The following is an 18,559-nucleotide window of genomic DNA, read 5'->3' on the forward strand; positions in this document are numbered from 1 at the left end:
GCCAAAGCTGAAAAACAGCATCTGGGGATAAACACATACAGAACGAGCCAACCTTCGTCCCTAGGATCATGGCTTCTAATGTCAAGAAGCACAGTGGAGAAAGCACAGTCATCTTGATGTCTCAATGCCTAAGACTGAAAGAAATGGGGGAGATTTGAGGAACATCACTGATGATGCACTGGGTCGCCAGGAGGCCGCTACCCGTGGGCAGTTTCCCTGTGTGCCTACATGGCTCTGTGAAGCAAGCAGGGAGGCATCTGGAGACAAACAGGGAGGAATTACCTGCAGAGCTAAACTACTTCAGGAGGAAGAGCCCACAGAAGGATCCTTTAGCTCCGGCACCGGGCCGGGAGTTAAGAATTGCAATTGCTGGGGCACCTGGGTGGCTCAGTGGGTTAAAGCCTCTGCCTTCGACTCAGGTCATGATCTCAGGGTCCTGGGATCGAGCCCCGCATCGGGTTCTCTGCTCAGCGGGGAGCCTTCTTCCTCCTCTCTCTCTGCCTGCCTCTCTGCCTACTTGTGATCTCTGTCAAATAAACAAATAAAATCTTAAAAAAAAAAAATAAAAATAAAAAAAAAAGAATTGCAATTGCTTTCCTAACCAAAAGTCACAGTGATTTTTCTTTTGGTAGAGTAGTTAAATTTCCCTGAAATACCATCGTCAAGCATGTTGTAAGTAAATTGTTCAGTAGCATGGTGGGCCCTAAACTCTGGAGCTGGCTCAGCTTGCATAACTGAGGTTTGGGGAAGGGAGCTGGGGCAAGAGGGGGAAGGAGAGCACACGAAACCCTTTAGAATCAGACCGCAGATGCTGGGACCGTCCGTGCACAGCTCTTTCTTTGCAGGGGTGCCTGAGAGTCCTTTCTGGACGTGGAAGGCTCCTCGTCACACTGGTTGAGCTCCGGTCACTCATTAAGTTCAGTGATAACAATCCAAACCTATGTTATCCTCAGTTTTCCCCACAAAAGGTCGTGGGTATATGCCCACTTTCTAGTTTAGCAAACTTAGGCTTTTAAAGATTATGCCATTAGACTGAGGAAATGCAGCTAGTTATAGACAAGACAGGACTGGCGATCAGGCCCGCTGGACAGTAAACCTAAAGTTTTCCACCGCACCAGAGCATTTCTGAAGGGATCAAAAACTATTTCTGGCCTTGGATGTTTCCTTACCATTTTGTGTGATTTTAGTCCCAAAGTCAAAAGTCCAGGAGAGATTCCGAAGAGCTAAAAATGCCACAGTGAAGAGAGGTGAGTTATCGACTTCCGTTCCAGCAAGACCTGTGAGAGAAACTGAGATCCCCAAGGGCCACAGCTATAGGGTCTGCTGGGAAACTGATCTGGAATTTAACTTAGAGGTATCTCCAACTTGTCCAATTAATGGACAAAAATCTGCAAGGAAGGGATTCAAATTAGGTTCAGGAATTTCCACCCTCCTGCCCCAGGCCCACAAGACCAAAGGGACATCTCCTGGGGCAGATCTCAAACCTGGAGTCTCTGAGGTATGGGCATCCCATTGATTTCTAGCATCGTCAACTGTAAGTGAAAGTAACAAATTAGAAGAAGTAGAGCCAAAATGTGTCTTCTGCAAACTCTCACGACTCTAAAGGTACAAAATGAGGCCACCGGGCAAGAAGCATCCAATGACAACCAAAGCAAGGGTCTTTATTTTTGACTTGTATCTGTTTTGTGGAGCCTCAGTTCAGAATTCTCCGTGAACTCAACTGTTCATCAGTCTTATCCCTCTGTGATTGTCACATTCAGAAACAGAACTTTTAATTTTAATGGGTTTACTTTGAAAGTTACACATTTGCCTGAATTTCAAATATTGTCATAGTCACCGTATTTAAGGAATGTACTTCTAAAAACATCTTTTCCTATTGTGTTTAAAATTGGAAAAGCTGTTTTTAAAAGTGCATTTTTTAAAGATTTTATTTATTTATTTGACAGAGAGAGCTCACAAGTAGACAGAGAAGCAGGCAGAAGGTGGGGGGGCAGGCTCCCCACTGAGCAGAGAGCCCCATGTGGGGCTCGATCCCAGGACCCTGGGATCATGACCTGAGCCGAAGGCAGAGGCTTTAACTGAAGGAGCCACCCAGGCACCCCAAAAGTGCATTTCTTAAATACGATGATTATTTTAACAATATTCTTACCGAGGCAAGTCAACTTCTAGGGATAAAAGAAGTGTCAGTGGGAGGAATTTTCTAAAGAGGATACATCATTTTAACTGGGGTCTGATTTAGATTTTGAAAGACCCATACAAATAAAAGCCGTATGAGACTACCCTCTTACTGCTGGAGTCTGTGTTGACTCCCAGATCCAGTGATGGATGGGTCCATAAAAAAAGACAAAGGGGAGAGTCACACATGGCCTTCACTTTGCCTCGCTGGAGTTGACTACAAAAGCACCAGCCCCCAAAGCCTCCAAGGATCTTGGAAGCGTATCCCACTCTGGCTGGTGAGAGCCGACAGGCAGAGGAGTGGGCCTCTCCTTTACTCCCTCTCTTCCCCGTGACCTACTTTCTGTTCCAGTTATGGGAGATATTCTGAATCTTTTTCATTTTGATCCTCTGATCCAGCATCTTGTACCTCGCAGGATGGTCATCGGTTTTCTTTGGGACTGAAGGTGCGTAGGAGCTAGATGCGTAAGCAGGGCGTTTAAAATGGCGCAGAGGAGCCTTGATGACTGGTGGCCATGCAAAGGAAGACAGACAACCATTAGCCTTACTAATGACGTGGCACCACCTAAACACCATGGGCCACTGGTTCTCCCCAGACCTGTTTCCTTTCAAAGCAGGAAACAGACAAGTGGGACCCTCACTGGGGCTCTCACTACAGAAAGATGAATAAACACATTCTCACCTCGGTCATTTACTTAAAATAAAGGCAGACAAATTCCTAGAGAGAGACAACGAGGATCCTGGAAGAGGAATGTTTTCTGACCATGAGTGGATGGAGGGAAGGAAGTGAGAGGGAACGGTGGGATCACTTTTGGGACTAGCAAAGCAAACAGGCGAGCAGAGCCATAGGACGGACCAGCATTTAGCACCAGATGTGAGCTTTTAAGGCTGCAAAGTGGCACATGATCCAGAAGTGATTAAAAAAAAAAAAAAAAAAAAAAAAAGACAGCACTGAGTAGTATTTGCCAAACACATATATAAAAGTCTTGTCTCCAAAATATTTTTTAAAACTCTTAAAATTCAGTAAAGAGAAATCAACAACCCAATTTACAAAGGAGCAAACGATCTGAACCAACTCCTCGCTGAGGAAAAGATGCACACAGCCAGAAAGCCATGGCTGCAGATTAAAACCGCAATGATATACACAACGCACCTATCGGGACGGATAAAATCCAAACCAGAGTGGGTGACACCCGTCACTGGGGACGACAAGGAGCGACACCACCCCCATCCTCACTGGAAGGATGTCAAGTATTACAGTCACTTTGGAAGACACTTTGACAGTCTCTTCTTAGGAAGCCGGTCATGGTTTTACCACACGATCCAACAGTTATGCTGCTAGGTATTTATCCAGCTGATTTGAAAACTGATGTCCACATAAAAACCGGTACATGAGTTTTATAGAAGTTTATTCCTAATTGCCCAAAACCATAAGCCAGGAATTCCTTCAATAGTTAATTGCATAAACACATTGTAGAATATCTATCTATACAATGGGATATTATTCAGTGATAAAAAGAAACAAGCAGTCAGGCCACATAAAGACATAAAGTGTTAACTGATCCCTCTTCCCTGTGCCCCTTGTGCTCTGCCCCCACCACTGGCACCACCTCTTCCCCTTCTTGGTCCTCCTGGAGAGCATTGTCAGTGAGACAGTGTTAGAATGAATAAAGGGAAAACCAGGTTAAATGATCATCGCAAACTGATGAGAGAGAGTAATTAGATAAAAGGTTTGAAGGACAGAGCTGGTGCTGAGTCATTTCCTCAAACACTTGTTCAAGGTGAAGTGATTCTAACAACACAGGGTGGGCAAAGAAAGGTAATACACAGGTGGGTCAGCTTGAAGCCTCAGACTGGGGGACAGATCCATGACACAAAAGGTTACCCTTGTGAAAACCAGTTCCACAACTCTCTTCCAATATGGTCAAGCAAAAAGATCAGAAACAACTTAAATGTACAATCATAGGGGTTGGTTAAGTTCTGGTACCTTCTTAAAATACACTACTCCGATACTACAGATGTTTGTTAATAAAAATAGATGTTCGTGTAATCCTGTTAAATCAAAAAGGCAATAAATATAATCTAATCTCATTACAGCATGTATCAATATGCGCATAAGAAAATCCAGAAGATCATACAGTTACATCATAGCAGTGGTTATCTCTGAGGAGTTAAACATGGTTTTTGGTTGGTTGTTTCCATTTTCTAATTTCTCTATGTGGATCAGGTTTTGCTGATGCGACTTCTGAAAAAGAAACATACTGCTAAAAATTTCTTCCATTGAATCATACGTCAGAGCTATTCTGCAAGATCGTATGTAACAAAAAGCCAGCAAACCTGAGGTCACTTGGAGATTTAGTACAAAATGTCTCAGAGAGCTCAGAGCTGACTAGACTTTTCCCCATCTGTAGACTAATGGTCATTCGTTGACTTCGTAGAGCACTTATGTGTTGCTGACAGAACAGTGAAGAAAACAGACCAAAATCCCTGCCGTCCTGGGACTTCCATTCTAGTGACCCCCCACTGAGACTTGTCACTTCGCTTACAGAAGAAAAAAGTGTTCAGGTCTAATAAGGGACACTATTACTACCGTAACACCCACACCAACTTTGCCTTCTCAGTTAGGCTAACTCGTAGTAAAGACTAGCAGCAAATGTTCTGGTAGTGACATAATATGCACACAGAAGAAAAGAGAGGTGTTGTTTTGTTTTTTTTACAGACCTCAGAGCACTTAATTCTGAGTTTTACAGTAAACAGCACAAAACACTCTAGGAACAAGTACAAAAACAGCCCTGTTACCCTGGATAATGGGGTAGAAACAAGAGAGACTTCAGATTAAAAGCTGCTTGTTGCAAACGTCTGGGCTAGCTGATTTACTGCTCTTCAAGTCACAGTCCCTCTCCATATTCATTCTATTTTCGCTACTCAGCATGAACCCAGCCAAAGCATTATTGAATTTCCCACTTCTCAGCATGAAGGAGCAGTTACCGTTTGCTGGCATTCTGATTGTCTGAACAAAAACTCCCCTTGCCACCAGAGTCACTGCAAATAGAGTTGAACCTGCTGATAGAGATCGGCTTCCCACCAAGATTGTGGAAATACTTATATGCCTGCTGTCGCCCTTACTCAAAATGTTGGAAAAAAAGAAAAATTCATACAGTGCTGTTTTATAGGCATTGATTGCCTTTCCGGTCTGCGGGGGTATGTGATTTGATGACAGAGCAAAACAGGAGAACCCGGGATAAGGACACCATCTTGAATTTCGTGGAGACCTTTGTTCTGGGGTGCTGGCCTGGCCTCCTAGGGCTCTTTCATTTGTCTACTGGCTATTCCCAAGATACTGGAAGAGGATCGGATCCTTCTGCTTTCGACGACTACACACGTCCCACACCTGAACCCAAGCAGTAGTGTCAAAATCCGCCTCTCCTTCTCTGGGGGTAGAGAAGAAGAACCAAACTGGGCATAGAATCCCATCTCTCCCTATGCTTGATTATTAGCAAGTTAGACCATTTTTTTTTTTTTTTTAAATCTTGGGGACATAGTCACAAAATCTGCTCTCATCTCTTAAAGCAATGTACTTGCTGGAAGCCGTCTAATTAGGTAAGGAAGGTTTGACAAAGGTACATATCATTGCACAGACCCTGGATTTGGGAGTCATTATCTATATTACTTTCAAATTATTTAGGAAAAGAAAAGTGCAAGACAAAAATCGATGCATCACCATCCTTTATTTCACAATTACATACAGTATTTGTTTTTCATAAAAGCAATGCTCTTTGAGGAGTTTTAATCCCCGTTTGTTTAAATCACCTTTCTCGTGAACACCACAGTTCTCCCAAAAGTGTGTATGATCTCCCTTTCCTCGGCCACCGCCAATCTATCTGTTTTTCCCTCTCCGCCTCTTTGAGAGGTCTTTGAGACCATTTTGCTTGATGGTCACTTTTCTTGTGGTGTGGGAGACGAGTGTATAGAATTATTCTTCAGAAAATAGATTGAGATTAGTCCTAAATCAAATTAATATAGTTGATAGTTCCGGTATTGCAATGTAAAAGAGGGTTTTTAAAGTGTTTTTCAAATACCCTTCAATGAAGTTGTGAGTGTGATAGGTATTGTTGGGGGACAGGGAGGTTCCTTAGTCAAAAGATAAACTACTATCTTCATGGCACCTAAATAGTGGGGATGTGTGTTAGGAATCCTGGAGATAAGCCAACAGCATGTGGTTTTTCTCCATTTTATTAGCTTAGGGAACTCCTTTACAGGGATATCTCCCAGTGTCCAGCAGAAAAGACTGGCCTAATTCCTCATCCTTATCTTACAGTGTCATATCATATACTATCAGAAATCCTTACTTCAGCACACCTTGTTGTTTTGTACTAAGTGAAAGCAGGCTGCACAGAACTATCACCAGTCCTCACCTACTGTCTGTCCTGCCTAGTCTCCGTGAGTTTAGTAACAATCTGTGTGAGGATCTGTCTCTGTTCTTCCCATCCTCTCTGACATCACGGGGATCTTCCCCAATCTCTCATGCGGCAGCAGCAACTCCATGTGGAGAATTTCTGAATCTCTGTTGCAGAACCCTACCTCTGAGGGCAGCAACTTGGTCTGCTCTTAATTTCTGAATAAATTTGAATATTAGCATCTTCTTAAAATAAAAAGTGTTGGACATATGTTTTCTGCCCTTTCAAAGATAATATCATGATACCACCTTTGGGGGAAGAAAACATTTCCATTCTAGACTTTTTCTACCCGCATTCACATACACACACACACACACACACACACACACACATACACACACACAAAAGTAATCATTTGTTGCCTCTGAAATGTTGTTTTACATGAGGAATAAAATCCCACTGCCATACATTTCATTTCTAAAAGCAGGTCTACTTGCAGTATCTGCCTGATGGAAAGTTCTTATAAAAATGCACAAAAATCATTCATGAGTTTTGAATTGCAAGGGATAGGAATGCTAACATCAGCTCCATCAAGGACAGAATGATGAAAGAACCAAACTTGTCATTTTCGTGTCGGGATTCACCGCTGTAAGATAGTTATGACATAAGACAACACATTGTTTACTAGGCACAATGCTAAGAATTTAATGTGAATCTTCTCTACAATCCTATGAAGCAAGTGCTGTTATCACCCCCTTTTGGGGCAAGGAAAACTGGGGCTTAGAGAACTTAAGGAACGTGCCAAACCCTACACAACTGATATGCAGGAAGTCTGGATTCTGGATTCTGGATTCATGCCCAAGCGGCTCAACTTCAGAGCTTTCACCCAATATTTAAAGCAACTTTGCACTGAGGTTCAGAGTAAGTTTTAATAATTACCATGATAAGTTTTGAGAGTCAAAATAGTACCTCATTTCTACTCTCCGTGTTTGAGTATATAATCTGTGTAATAGACAGGATTCTTGAACATGCTCGTTAGTAGCTACAGTCACACTTCCCCCAAAGCAAAAGCAAATCATCTCCCTCAACAGACACACACTTAATATAATTTGTGGTCATAGCTCAGGAAGGAATTATATAAAGGTCTCTTAAGTAACTGCTTTTATCTCTCCCTTCACTTAGGCCAGGTTGGAATGTTAACAGGAATTCCAAAAGTCACGACTGTTGGTGAGCAGTCAAGCCAAGCAGAGCTCCAGGATCTTGGGTAGGTGCTTAACTGGGTGGTCCTTACCCAGGCCGCAAGTGATAACCACCTACGGAGCTTTTAAAAATCCCGATACTCAGGTCGTACCCCAGATCAATGGATGCAGAATCTATGCGGGTTTGTCTGAGACCTCAGGAGTTTTTAAAGCTCTTCAGATAATCTCACTGGGTGTGAGGTTGAGAGCTACTGTTTTGGTCTCTCCAAATGTCTCCTTCCTTATCTTCACAAAAAACAATAGTACCAATGTTTTGCACACACTGAAAGTGTTGTGGAAACTGTGGAGAGCTAGCTAATGTTGCTGCTGTAGTTTGATCACAACAAACTGCCTGGGGTGGGGAGAAGTCTTACATGAATCTGTTAAGGTTACATGTGGTCTTCACAATTATGCTCTCCCCCATCCCCTCCTGCCCACTGTTGGGCTGGCAGGAAGGGCTACTAAAGATGGCGAAAGTTCCCGCCACAAGACCTGAGCTGGGACAGGAGAACAAAGACCCAAGCAGGAATCTGAGACCCTCCCGCTCCGGGTTCCCATGGACCAATGGGACCCTGACAAGCAGGAATCTGAGACCCCTGCCCCGGGCTCCTGTGGACCAATGGGATCCCGATGAGCAGGCGGGATATCCAAATAAGGGAAACTTGCCAAAAGACCCCTGAGCTTTCCCCAAGACCCCTTAAAAGCCCCCTCCTCCCTGCCTTGGGCGCGACTTCTGCCACTCTGCTTTCCAGAGTCGCGGAACCTCGCCCGAGGGTGCCCACCTCCTCCCGGCGCAACTTTCCTGGCTTCCCTTCTCCTGAGCCCTGAAACTTCGCCGGAGAGCATTTTTAATAAATCTTGCCTTGCACCCACTTTGCCTGGTGTTGTGTTTATCTTGCCGGAAAAAACTTTACACCCACCACATTTTGTTCTTCTTGTTGGGTCTACCAGGAAGACAAAAGCTCTGAGGAATGAAAAGGCATTCTTTTGTTGGAGAAAGCAACTTTGGTGCTATCATTTGAGGATTGTAAGACCCACACCAAAAACAGCCAACCCTGAGATGAACCATTGTTTTCTAAATAAATCTCACTTGTGGGAAAAGAAAAAATAAGACCAAAGAGCACGTTCCTGATGTCTGACTGAGGAGTAAGAGTGAGACCTTTGCAGGCGGAAATCTAGTTTTAAAGCCTGCTTCTACCATTCCTGGTTTGTTTTTGTTTTTTTTCCTGGGCAGGTCACTTCACCTGTAAGATCCACATTTCTCCTCTGTAGCCCAGTGCTGTCTATCTCGCAGGACTGCTAGGATGACTCAGCCAGACTGGCTATGTCAAGGATTTCCTACAGTGTCTGGCATAAAGAATGCCTTCGGTCCATGATGAATTCTCTTAAGATCATCATCGTAATAGTGATCATGTCCAAAGGTAACTCCCGGTGGATAAAGAGGGACTAAACCCTGAACAGACAGATGCCAGAAGACTTCTCGGACAGGCACTGACATTTCTTGCAGGACTGATTTTGGGCTGCAAGTTAAGTGTTGTTCAATTTGAGATAATCCGCCTGATGTTTCTCTATGTCTCTGGATTTGTCTCCCTTCCGAACTCTTTCTAGCTTCTTTCTGGGATATCTTTTCAGATTATCTGGAATTCCAAACCAGGCTTATGTCTGATTCTGACCAGATCAGCCACATTAGCTAATTTGGCATGAATTAGTGACATTTTGAAGGTGAGCTCATGAGAAAATACAAAATCAGCCCAAAGTCTCCATTCAATGTTAGCATCAGCTTCACAGAGTACTGAATCAGGAAGGGTTCATCGCATTGCCAAGGCAGAAGCATTCCCTTTAAACCTCTAGCATTTGGCTAAACTGGCTTTCCAAGCTAGTCTTTTCCTTAAGGGGTGAGTGGAAGATACTAATTTGTTTCAACAGAAAAACAGACTTGGTTCTTGTTCATTATCTAGGCTTCCCATGAGATGCTTAAAAAAATGGAAGTGAAACATAACAACCTTTTAGAAACCCAAGGCTCTACTGTTTAAGGAGACCAGCAGCAGGGTCTCCGTCCTCTATAGTTTTCGGTGTTTTTACATCCCTGATTGCAGCTGCCCCCATCCTTGGAAAGGGCCAGAATCAGTTCTGTCTCTACCCCCTCTATGCTGCGGGCACACGATTTCAGTTTCCCACATAGAGAACAGAGCTGAGAAGTCTCACCACAGAGAGCTATGATGAGAAGGAAAGGAATCACGCATGTGGAGCCGTCAACATGGTATGGGCACGTAGTAGGTGCTGCCTTGCTCTTGCTTTCCATCCCTTCCTGGAAGGTTTGCAACTGCCAGGAAAATTCAGCAGCGTCATACTTTCCCAGTTAGGGAATTCATCTGTCTCCTCAAGACACAAACAGCATTATACTGAGGCCACACAGCTCGGTATCTCTTCCTTTTGTAGCAATACAATTTAGCAACATTAACCCAGCCAGAAAATCACTCATATACTAGGCATATTAGATGTACTGTTGTCTACTCTTAAACTCTTCAAGGTGTATTTTATATTAAAACAACAATAATGATGGGCACGTGGGTGGTTCAGTCAGTTGAGCACCTGCCTTCAGATCAGGTCATGATCCTGGGTCCTGGGATCGAGCCCCACGTCAGCATGGGGCTCCCTGCTCAGTGGTTAGTCTGTGTGTCTCTCTCTCCCCTCCCCCATTCGTGTTCTCTCTCACTCGCTCTGTTCTCTCTCCTTGACAAATAAATAAAAAACATTTTTAAAAACACTACAATAATGAAATCCATCATCTATATTTTAAAAGATGCTGGCTCTCTAAGGATTTCACCTCAAAAATGAGAATGCTAAATAATCCACTGATTCCATATTTTCTTTTTTTTTTAAAGTTTTTATTTATTTATTTGATAGAGAGAGAGAGAGAGCACAAACAGGGGGAGGAGGGGCAGAGGAAGAGGGAAAAGCAGAGTCCCCGCTGAGCAAGAAGCCTGATGCAGGGCTCAATCCCAGGACCCTGGGATCATAACCTGAAGTGAAAGCAAACACTTAATGGACTGAGCCACCCAGGCTCCCCTGGTACCATATTTTCACTTCACAGAGCAATGAGCACAGAAACTGTGCTACCTAGAAGGAACTGAGGTGACACTGCATGTACCAAACCACTACCTAAGATAGACAGATGACCCCGTCAGCATTTCCAGGCCCCCAGAGGAACCTATGTCCATAGGAAAAAGATAAACCACATGGTTTTGTTGCCCTTCATCCAGCCTGAAGCTGTTTGCTTCCACCTGCAGTTCTCAACCCTGGCTGCACCTCAGATCACCTGAGAAGCTTTAACGTTTACTGACTCCTGCCCGCAGGAGTCTCTGAAGCAATCCAGCATTTTAAGATGGAACCTAAGCCATTAGTATGTTGGTTATGTCCAGTGACTCTAACGTGTACCCAGGTAGAGAAACACTGGCTTGAGTGCCAAGTTGGTTTTGAGACTAAGTCAACTTACACTTTGGTATTGAGGGATGCCTAGGGCAGCTGGCAAGATCTTATCATTACATGCAGGAGCTACCAACCCTTGGCCATGTGCTAAGATCTGTAATAAGAATTGAACCCATGAGGGATGTCTGGTTGGCTTGTGCCTTCGGTTCAGGTCATGATTCCAGGACCCTAGGGTCAAGTCCTCCCTCAGACTCCTTGCTCAGCCGGGAGCCTGCTTCTCTGCCTGCCACTCCCCCTGCTTGTGCACTCTTTCTCTTTCTTTCTGTCTGACAAATAAATAAATAAAAATATTGAAAAAAAGAATTGAACAGGTGGTATGGTACTATTACAAGAGAAGCTTAACCCAGTGATGTGCTGGGTTGGGACAGCACATCACTGGGTTAAGTTATTACTACCTGTAAGATTCTAAGGAGATAAACTATCCCGGAACTTGGGTTTTTTGTTTTTGTTTTTTGTTTCTCTGTAAAATGGGAAGAATATGCATGGTGCTGTGAGGATTTTAAAGGGGATGTAAATGAGATCATGTGTATATAATGTAAATGAGATCATGTATATATAGTACCTTGTAAACTTGTGGACTGCCAGGATGTCGTAGCTACATGGTATGTGGCAACCATTATCCCATAGCACAGGGGTGAATGATCCTCACTGAGGGCCTTTTAATGGTGCCCTCCCTGATGGATTTCTTATTCTAGAGTAGAAAAGTCATATAATTCTCCACACAACTGGCTATCACTACATGGAAGACCTTACCAAACAATGAAGAGGTTAACTTAATAAATTTATTTGTGAGCACTTGGCAGAGAACACGTCATTCTGATTCACGGAAAACTAATCATCCAAAATGTGCATGTATATATGGACGTATATATCCGCTACCCGAGGAAACCACTTTGCTGGAACGAATTGTCCTTCGAAGCAAAGCAAAAACATCTAGCCCACATTCTAAACTATTTATACAGTGTACAAATACGAATGTTCATGCAATCACGATGGACAAAGCCTAACCATGAATGTGAATGCTGGAAATCCTGGCTGGGACAGGAAGTGTGACTTAGACAACCAACCAGGATGAAAGAAGTTTCAGTCCCTGTGTTCTTTTTTATTTTTTTTTATTTTTTATAAACATATATTTTTATCCCCAGGGGTACAGGTCTGTGAATCACCAGGTTTACACACTTCACAGCACTCACCAAAGCACATACCCTCCCCAATGTCCATAATCCCACCCCCAGTCCCTGTGTTCTAATCTTGATGCAATTGGGAAAATAACAAGGGCACTTTTGCTTCTTAGGAATCTTTGCATTTATTATGCTGAGGCATAAACATTCTTCAAGTCACCTTCATTGGAAGCTATTCTTAAATCAAGGACACCCTGGTTTTTTTCAATGCTTCTTTATGCTTTACCCCACAGGTAATCAATCCTAGCTACACACCAGGGTATTCGGCACACTTGCATTCCCAGAACCTACTCACAGAACGGGGAACAGGGGGTGCTAAGAAATATTTAATGAATGAGTGAACTCCTCTGCGTCACATTTGGTAACCTTCATAAACCTCCTGCTTACCAAAGAATAAATGAGTCACTTAGAATAACCGCCAGCTGGCAAAGTTGATCGGCATCTACAGACCCTGATAGTTCCTTCTTGCCTCCACAATGTCTTGATACCCAGATTTGCTGCCCAGGGTTGCTCCAGGAAGGGAGTCCGCAAGTTCCTTCCCTTCGAAGTCTCCAGTCTGAAGCCTGAACACTCCTGCGTTAGACTAACACTACAACCTCGGCTGGTTTCTACAGGTCTTCCTAGAGTCTGGAGAGGCACTGAGGCATGGGGTTAGAACCACTTTCCCTCTGACAAAGAGGTGAAAGAGGAGGAACAATGAAGTAGGCTGGAAAACAAGCTCTCTTCTTAGACAATGGCTGGCGATTCAATGCCCTGCGACCTGACCATTTAATGATAAATAGTTCCATTTGATAAATGACTATTTTAATTAATCAAACAAAGAACAAGAAAGTCCTCTCTCAAGGAGGGATCATCTTCAGTTTAGCTCTTTCTCTTTGTTTGCCCCAGCAGACCCAATGTATGTGAGGCATGCTGTTTCAAATGAGAAAAATATCTTGGAGAAAAACTAAGTCTTCTCCTTAAGCTTTTCCCGTCCATGTGTGCAGTTGTCCACATGTGCATATGAAATGGGTAGTGTAAGGCTCAGTCAGGAACTCTGCCCTTTGTTCATACCTGCAAGGACCTATCCTAGAAGAAGCCTGAAAAGCTAAATTTCACCAGGTTTCTGAAGCTCTAAAGTGCTAAATCAATACGTCACAAATGAGTTTTGATCCAATCTACAGAAAGAATGACAACGGCCATCCCTCAAACTGAACTCAAGATAAAAGAATTACAAAGAGAGCACTCAATGGAATCTTCACTTAAAAGACAGGCAGGATCCCTCTGCACCCACGGCTGCACCTGAAAAATTAGTGCAGGGGTAATTGGTCTAATCCCCGGGCAGAGTAAGGAAGGTGGTTACAGTACGGACTATTTGACATCAGTCTTTAGCCAGGAGCAATGAAACTCAAGCAAAAAGCATGGGCTTGCCTTGCCTTGCTGCCTGCTAACTTCCGGCAAGCTGCTTACCATTTAGGCTCCAGTTCCCTGATTTGTGAAATGGAGATAAGGGACCTTCCTTAGAGAGTTGTCAGGAGGATTAAATAAGATCATGCATGTTAAGAATCCAGCATTATCCCTGATAGTTAATAGATGTGCAATACAAATCAAAGTACTTATTGTTAAAAACCTGTATTAGGGAGATCGGAAGTTACTTTTTGAAGTTTACCACTCATTACTTATAATACACATAATACTTGGTCTTGGTTTAATAATAAATAATAAAAAAATCATAAGCTTCCTAAAATGTCTTCAGACCTCAGAGCTGGTCAGTTCTCTTCTGAGGAAGCCTCTGGATGGACGTTTTATCCGTAGTCCCCTAGAATAGGACACACGACAATGTCATTCAAGCCAGCTGGCATCTCTACACGCAGACTCTTTCTACGTCAGGCATGGAGATCAGAAGCAGAGCTGCATCTATGCCAACACTAGGGTGCACACCAGCAGCCGTACGCACACAGGAGCCATCAGCTATCTGCTTCAGCAAAAGTGATGGTACTATACCTTTCTGTCTAAGGATCCCTTCCAGAAAGTGACATGACTGAGGCGCCCTGGGGAATCTGCTCAGAAGTCAGTCACTGACTAGGCTCCATCGTTAGTGGTCATGACTGTGAGTAGTGCTGAAGCTCTGGGCCACTCCTCCAGTGAGAGCCAACGTTTCCTCAGCTCTCCACCATTTCCAGCCCACCCATGGAGTGTGATTGGGTTCACAGACCTCATAGGGCATAGTAGAAGGTTGTTCTAGAAAAAAATCAGCTGCAGGTGCTATTACTTTACTACATGAGAGTCACTTTGCTATAGATATAAAAAGGATCAAGGTGCTGTCCCCAGGAGAGTTTCCCAGTTGCTGGAGCTTTAGGACGACCCCTTTGATAATTTCAGAAGCCACACAAGCAGTTCCTTAATGAAATGGTCTCTGGTGGCTTCTGGACTGAAGCATGTTACCAGCAGGCTTTCTTCATATCTGAATCCTCATACACCAACACCCATCTTTCCCAATATGTTAGAAAGGGAAAACATTAAATTTCTCTGAAATATATGTGAAATCGCGTTTATGTGGCTGAAACTAAACAAAACTGCCTTAGGACACAGCAATATGTTTGTCACTTAAAATTCTTAATACATAATATTTTGAGCATATAGAAAAGTCTGGATAATAATAATGTCAAGTTCTCATGTATTTTCAATATAATTTAATCAAAGTTTAACATTTTGCATATTAGCTCATAAGTTTATTTAAGGAGATTAAATGTCACAAATAGAGTTAAAGTACCCAGTACACTCTTCCAGGATACTTCTCTTCCCCCCATCACACAAAAGGCATCATCTAGAATTTGATATCCCTGTGCATATGAACACTCAATTATTGCATTTGTATGCATCTGTTAAACAGCTAATATTTTTGCTTGTTTTAAGGGATAGTATAAATTGTGTTAGATGGTATACATCTTGTTACAACTTGCTTTTCTTGTTGTACATTACATTAAGCATTATTTATAATAGCAAAAAATGAATAATAACTGTCAACAGGAGAATGATGAAACATTCTTTGGCTCATTGATATAACAGACTGCTGAACAGGTATTAAAATGGACAAGTTTTTCAAAGAAGTGCCTTTTTATTTCAAATAGAATTTCTTTAGCAACATGTTAGCAAACTTTCATTCTGTAGGTTTTTCTTAAAGGTGTGCACTTAAAAGCAGGATAGAACTGGATTTTGCTTTCTTTATCTAATCAGATAATCACTTATTTGTGGAGCATAACAAATAACAAATAACATTGGAGGACAAGGGGAGATGGAGAGAAGAAGGGAGTTGAGGGAAATTGGAAGGGGAGGTGAACCGTGAGAGACTATGGACTCTGAAAAACAATCAGGGTTTTGAAGGGGATGGGGCGGGGTGGGGAGGTTGGGGGAAGCAGGTGGTGGGTATTAGAGAGGGCACGGATTGCATGGAGCACTGGGTGTGGTGCAAAAACAATGAATATTGTTACGCTGAAAAGAAATAAAAAAATTTTAAAAAAAGGTAATCTCTCATATATTAATACCAGAATTTAGGCCGTTTGCAATTACTATTATTACTGATATTTTTGGACTTCATTCTACTACCTAATTTTCGTTTTGTTTTGTATTTGATTCTACCATCTAATTTTGTAATCATTCTTTATTCCTTTTCTTCCTTTCTGTCTTCTATTAAGTTTATAGATTTTTATATTCCCTTTGTTGTTCAGTTCCCCCACTTAAATGTTATAGAGTATATATCAATTATTTTATTGATGATCCTTTGTGTTAAAAAGTTACAAAATTCTGCCCAAACACAAAATAGATTCTAGCAGTCCTTAACATTCCACTGAATAAGCCTCTTTCCAGCTGTAAGCTTCCGTTTCCTATTTTAACACAGAAATTGGACATTATTTTTTAAAACTATTTACTCAAATTTACCAAAATGTTTTATTTACTTGTGTGTATGCCATTTATTCTTGTATCTCAAGATGCAAGAAGATACACTTTGCTTTTTTTTTTTTATGTATATCCCTTAATCTTTCTTTTAATGAGGTCTGCAGTTGGTAAACCATGTCATTGTATACCTGAAAATGTTTTTACTTTCCCTTCACAATATATAATAACTGTTTTAGTTATTATATATTGATTTACTTTCCCTCAACACATGGTAGATACATTTTCATTGTCTTCTGGCATCTACTATTACCAATGCAAATTTTGCCATTATTTGGTTGTCACTTTAAGTGACCTGCTTGAATATAGCCAGCTTCCTGTGACATTAAAGAATTTTTCATTCTTGAGTTAATTTTTGGCAACCTCACACAATAGCATTAGATAAGCATTTGGTTTTATTTAGGCATGGCAGCTGAGCTGCGTTTTCCACCTAAGGTGAGTCTTTAGAGCTATTTATCTATCTTTCATGCTTTCATTTTTTATTGAGATATAATTCACATACCATAAAATTCATCACTTGAAGTGTACAGTTCAATTACCATACTTGCAGGGTCATGCAGCCATCACCATATCTAATTCCAAAACATTTCCATCACTACGAAAAGAAATCCCATACCCATGAGAATTCACTCTTCATTCTTCTCTCTCCTCAAGATTCTAATAGATTTTCTCTTTTGGGTAAGCCTATTCTGTATATTTCACATAAATGAATCATAAAATATGCAGCCTTTTGTGCCTGGCTTCTTTCACTTAGCAAATGTTTTCATGGTTCATCCATGTTGTAGAATGTATCAATACTTCAGTTCTTTAGATAGGTAGTAGATAATATTCTATTGTATGGGGGCACCTGGGTGGCTCATTCAGTTAAGCATCTGCCTTCAGCTCAGGTCAGGGTCTCAGGGTCCTGAGATGGAGCCTCACATTAGGCTTCCTTCTCAGTAGGGAGTCTGCCCCACCCTCTCCCTTTGCCTCCCTCCCCGCTCGTGCTCTCTCTCTCATATAAATAAATAAAATCTTTTTAAAAAAGCTATTATATAGATTAGCACATTTGGTTTATATATTCATCACTTGGTAGACATTTAGTTTCTCTCCACTTCTTTAGCTATTATGAATAATACCACTTTGAATATCTGTGGATAAGTTTTTTTGTAAACATATCTTTTCAGTTCTCTTAGGAATGTACCTAGGAGCAGAATTGCTGTGTCATTTGGTCACTGCATGTTTAGCTTCTTGAGAAACTACAAAACTCTTTTCCAAAGTTGCTGCACCATTTTACATCCCCAGGAGCAATGTACAAGGCTAGTAATTTCTCCACATCAACGTCACACTTACTATTATTGTCTCAATTCTAGCGCATGTACAGTAGTATGTCATTATGGTTTTGATTTGCATTTCCCTAATGACTAATGATGTTGAACATCTTTTCATGTTCCATTTGTATCTTTTTTGGAAATATGTTTATTTAAATCCTCATTCCTCTTTTCAATTGGGTTATTTATCTTTTTATTGTTGATTTATAAACATTCTGTACATATTATGGATACTAGACCCTTTTCAGATACATGATTTTCAAATATATTCTTCCATTCTGTGGACTTCTTTTCCACTTTCTTAATAGTGTCCCTTGAAACACAGAATTTTTATCTTTAATGAAGTTGTGTTATACATTTTTCATCTGGGTTTTAGGCGTCATATCTAAGAAATCACTGTCTAATCCAAGGTCATAAACATTTATCTCTGTATAATCCTCTAAAAGTCTTATGGTTCATGCTCTTTCATTTTTTGATATGGTTCCCTGTCTTGGTTCCCTGCTCTTAAGTCCTAAGGACAACATTAATTCTCTTTTTGGCTGTGTTTCACATTGTTTTTCCCTTTCTTTTTCCAAGTTCCAATGATTACATACCTGTTTGCTTTTTTAAATTTCAGATTTCGAATGGCTTCTTTTGCATACCTCTGTTTTTGGGGTTTTTTTTCTGAATAATTTTATTGTATTGTTTTTCAAGGGTTAGTATCCCTCTGTTTGGCTCTTTGACTATCCTTAAACACGATATTTTAAATTGCGTGACAGCCCACACCAAGAGTTTGTGGGAGAAGCATTTGAGTCAATGGAGGCAACATGGTATTCCTGAGATAGGAAGTAGCAAGC

The 18,559-nt window shown here is 41.7% G+C and overlaps 1 protein-coding gene across 8 annotated transcripts in view; it reads right to left on the minus strand.

Moving 5' to 3' along the window:
- Positions 1-584: 584 nt before the first annotated feature.
- Positions 585-18,559, minus strand: part of PDE1C (phosphodiesterase 1C) — a 523,080-nt gene continuing 505,105 nt past the window's right edge. For 5 of the 8 annotated variants that reach the window (XM_059171502.1, XM_059171508.1, XM_059171509.1 and 2 more), the window contains one exon: positions 585-2,681. In XM_059171502.1, the coding sequence (XP_059027485.1) occupies positions 2,512-2,681 (170 nt within the window). In that variant the 3' untranslated portion in view covers positions 585-2,511. Of the gene's footprint in view, positions 2,682-3,567; positions 4,421-11,994; positions 14,279-18,559 lie in introns of those variants that run through there. The other 3 variants (XM_059171503.1, XM_059171511.1, XM_059171505.1) reach the window with 3 other exon arrangements.

The sequence above is a fragment of the Mustela lutreola genome, chromosome 4 (genome assembly GCF_030435805.1).
Source record: "Mustela lutreola isolate mMusLut2 chromosome 4, mMusLut2.pri, whole genome shotgun sequence".
Classification (NCBI taxonomy): domain Eukaryota; kingdom Metazoa; phylum Chordata; class Mammalia; order Carnivora; family Mustelidae; genus Mustela; species Mustela lutreola.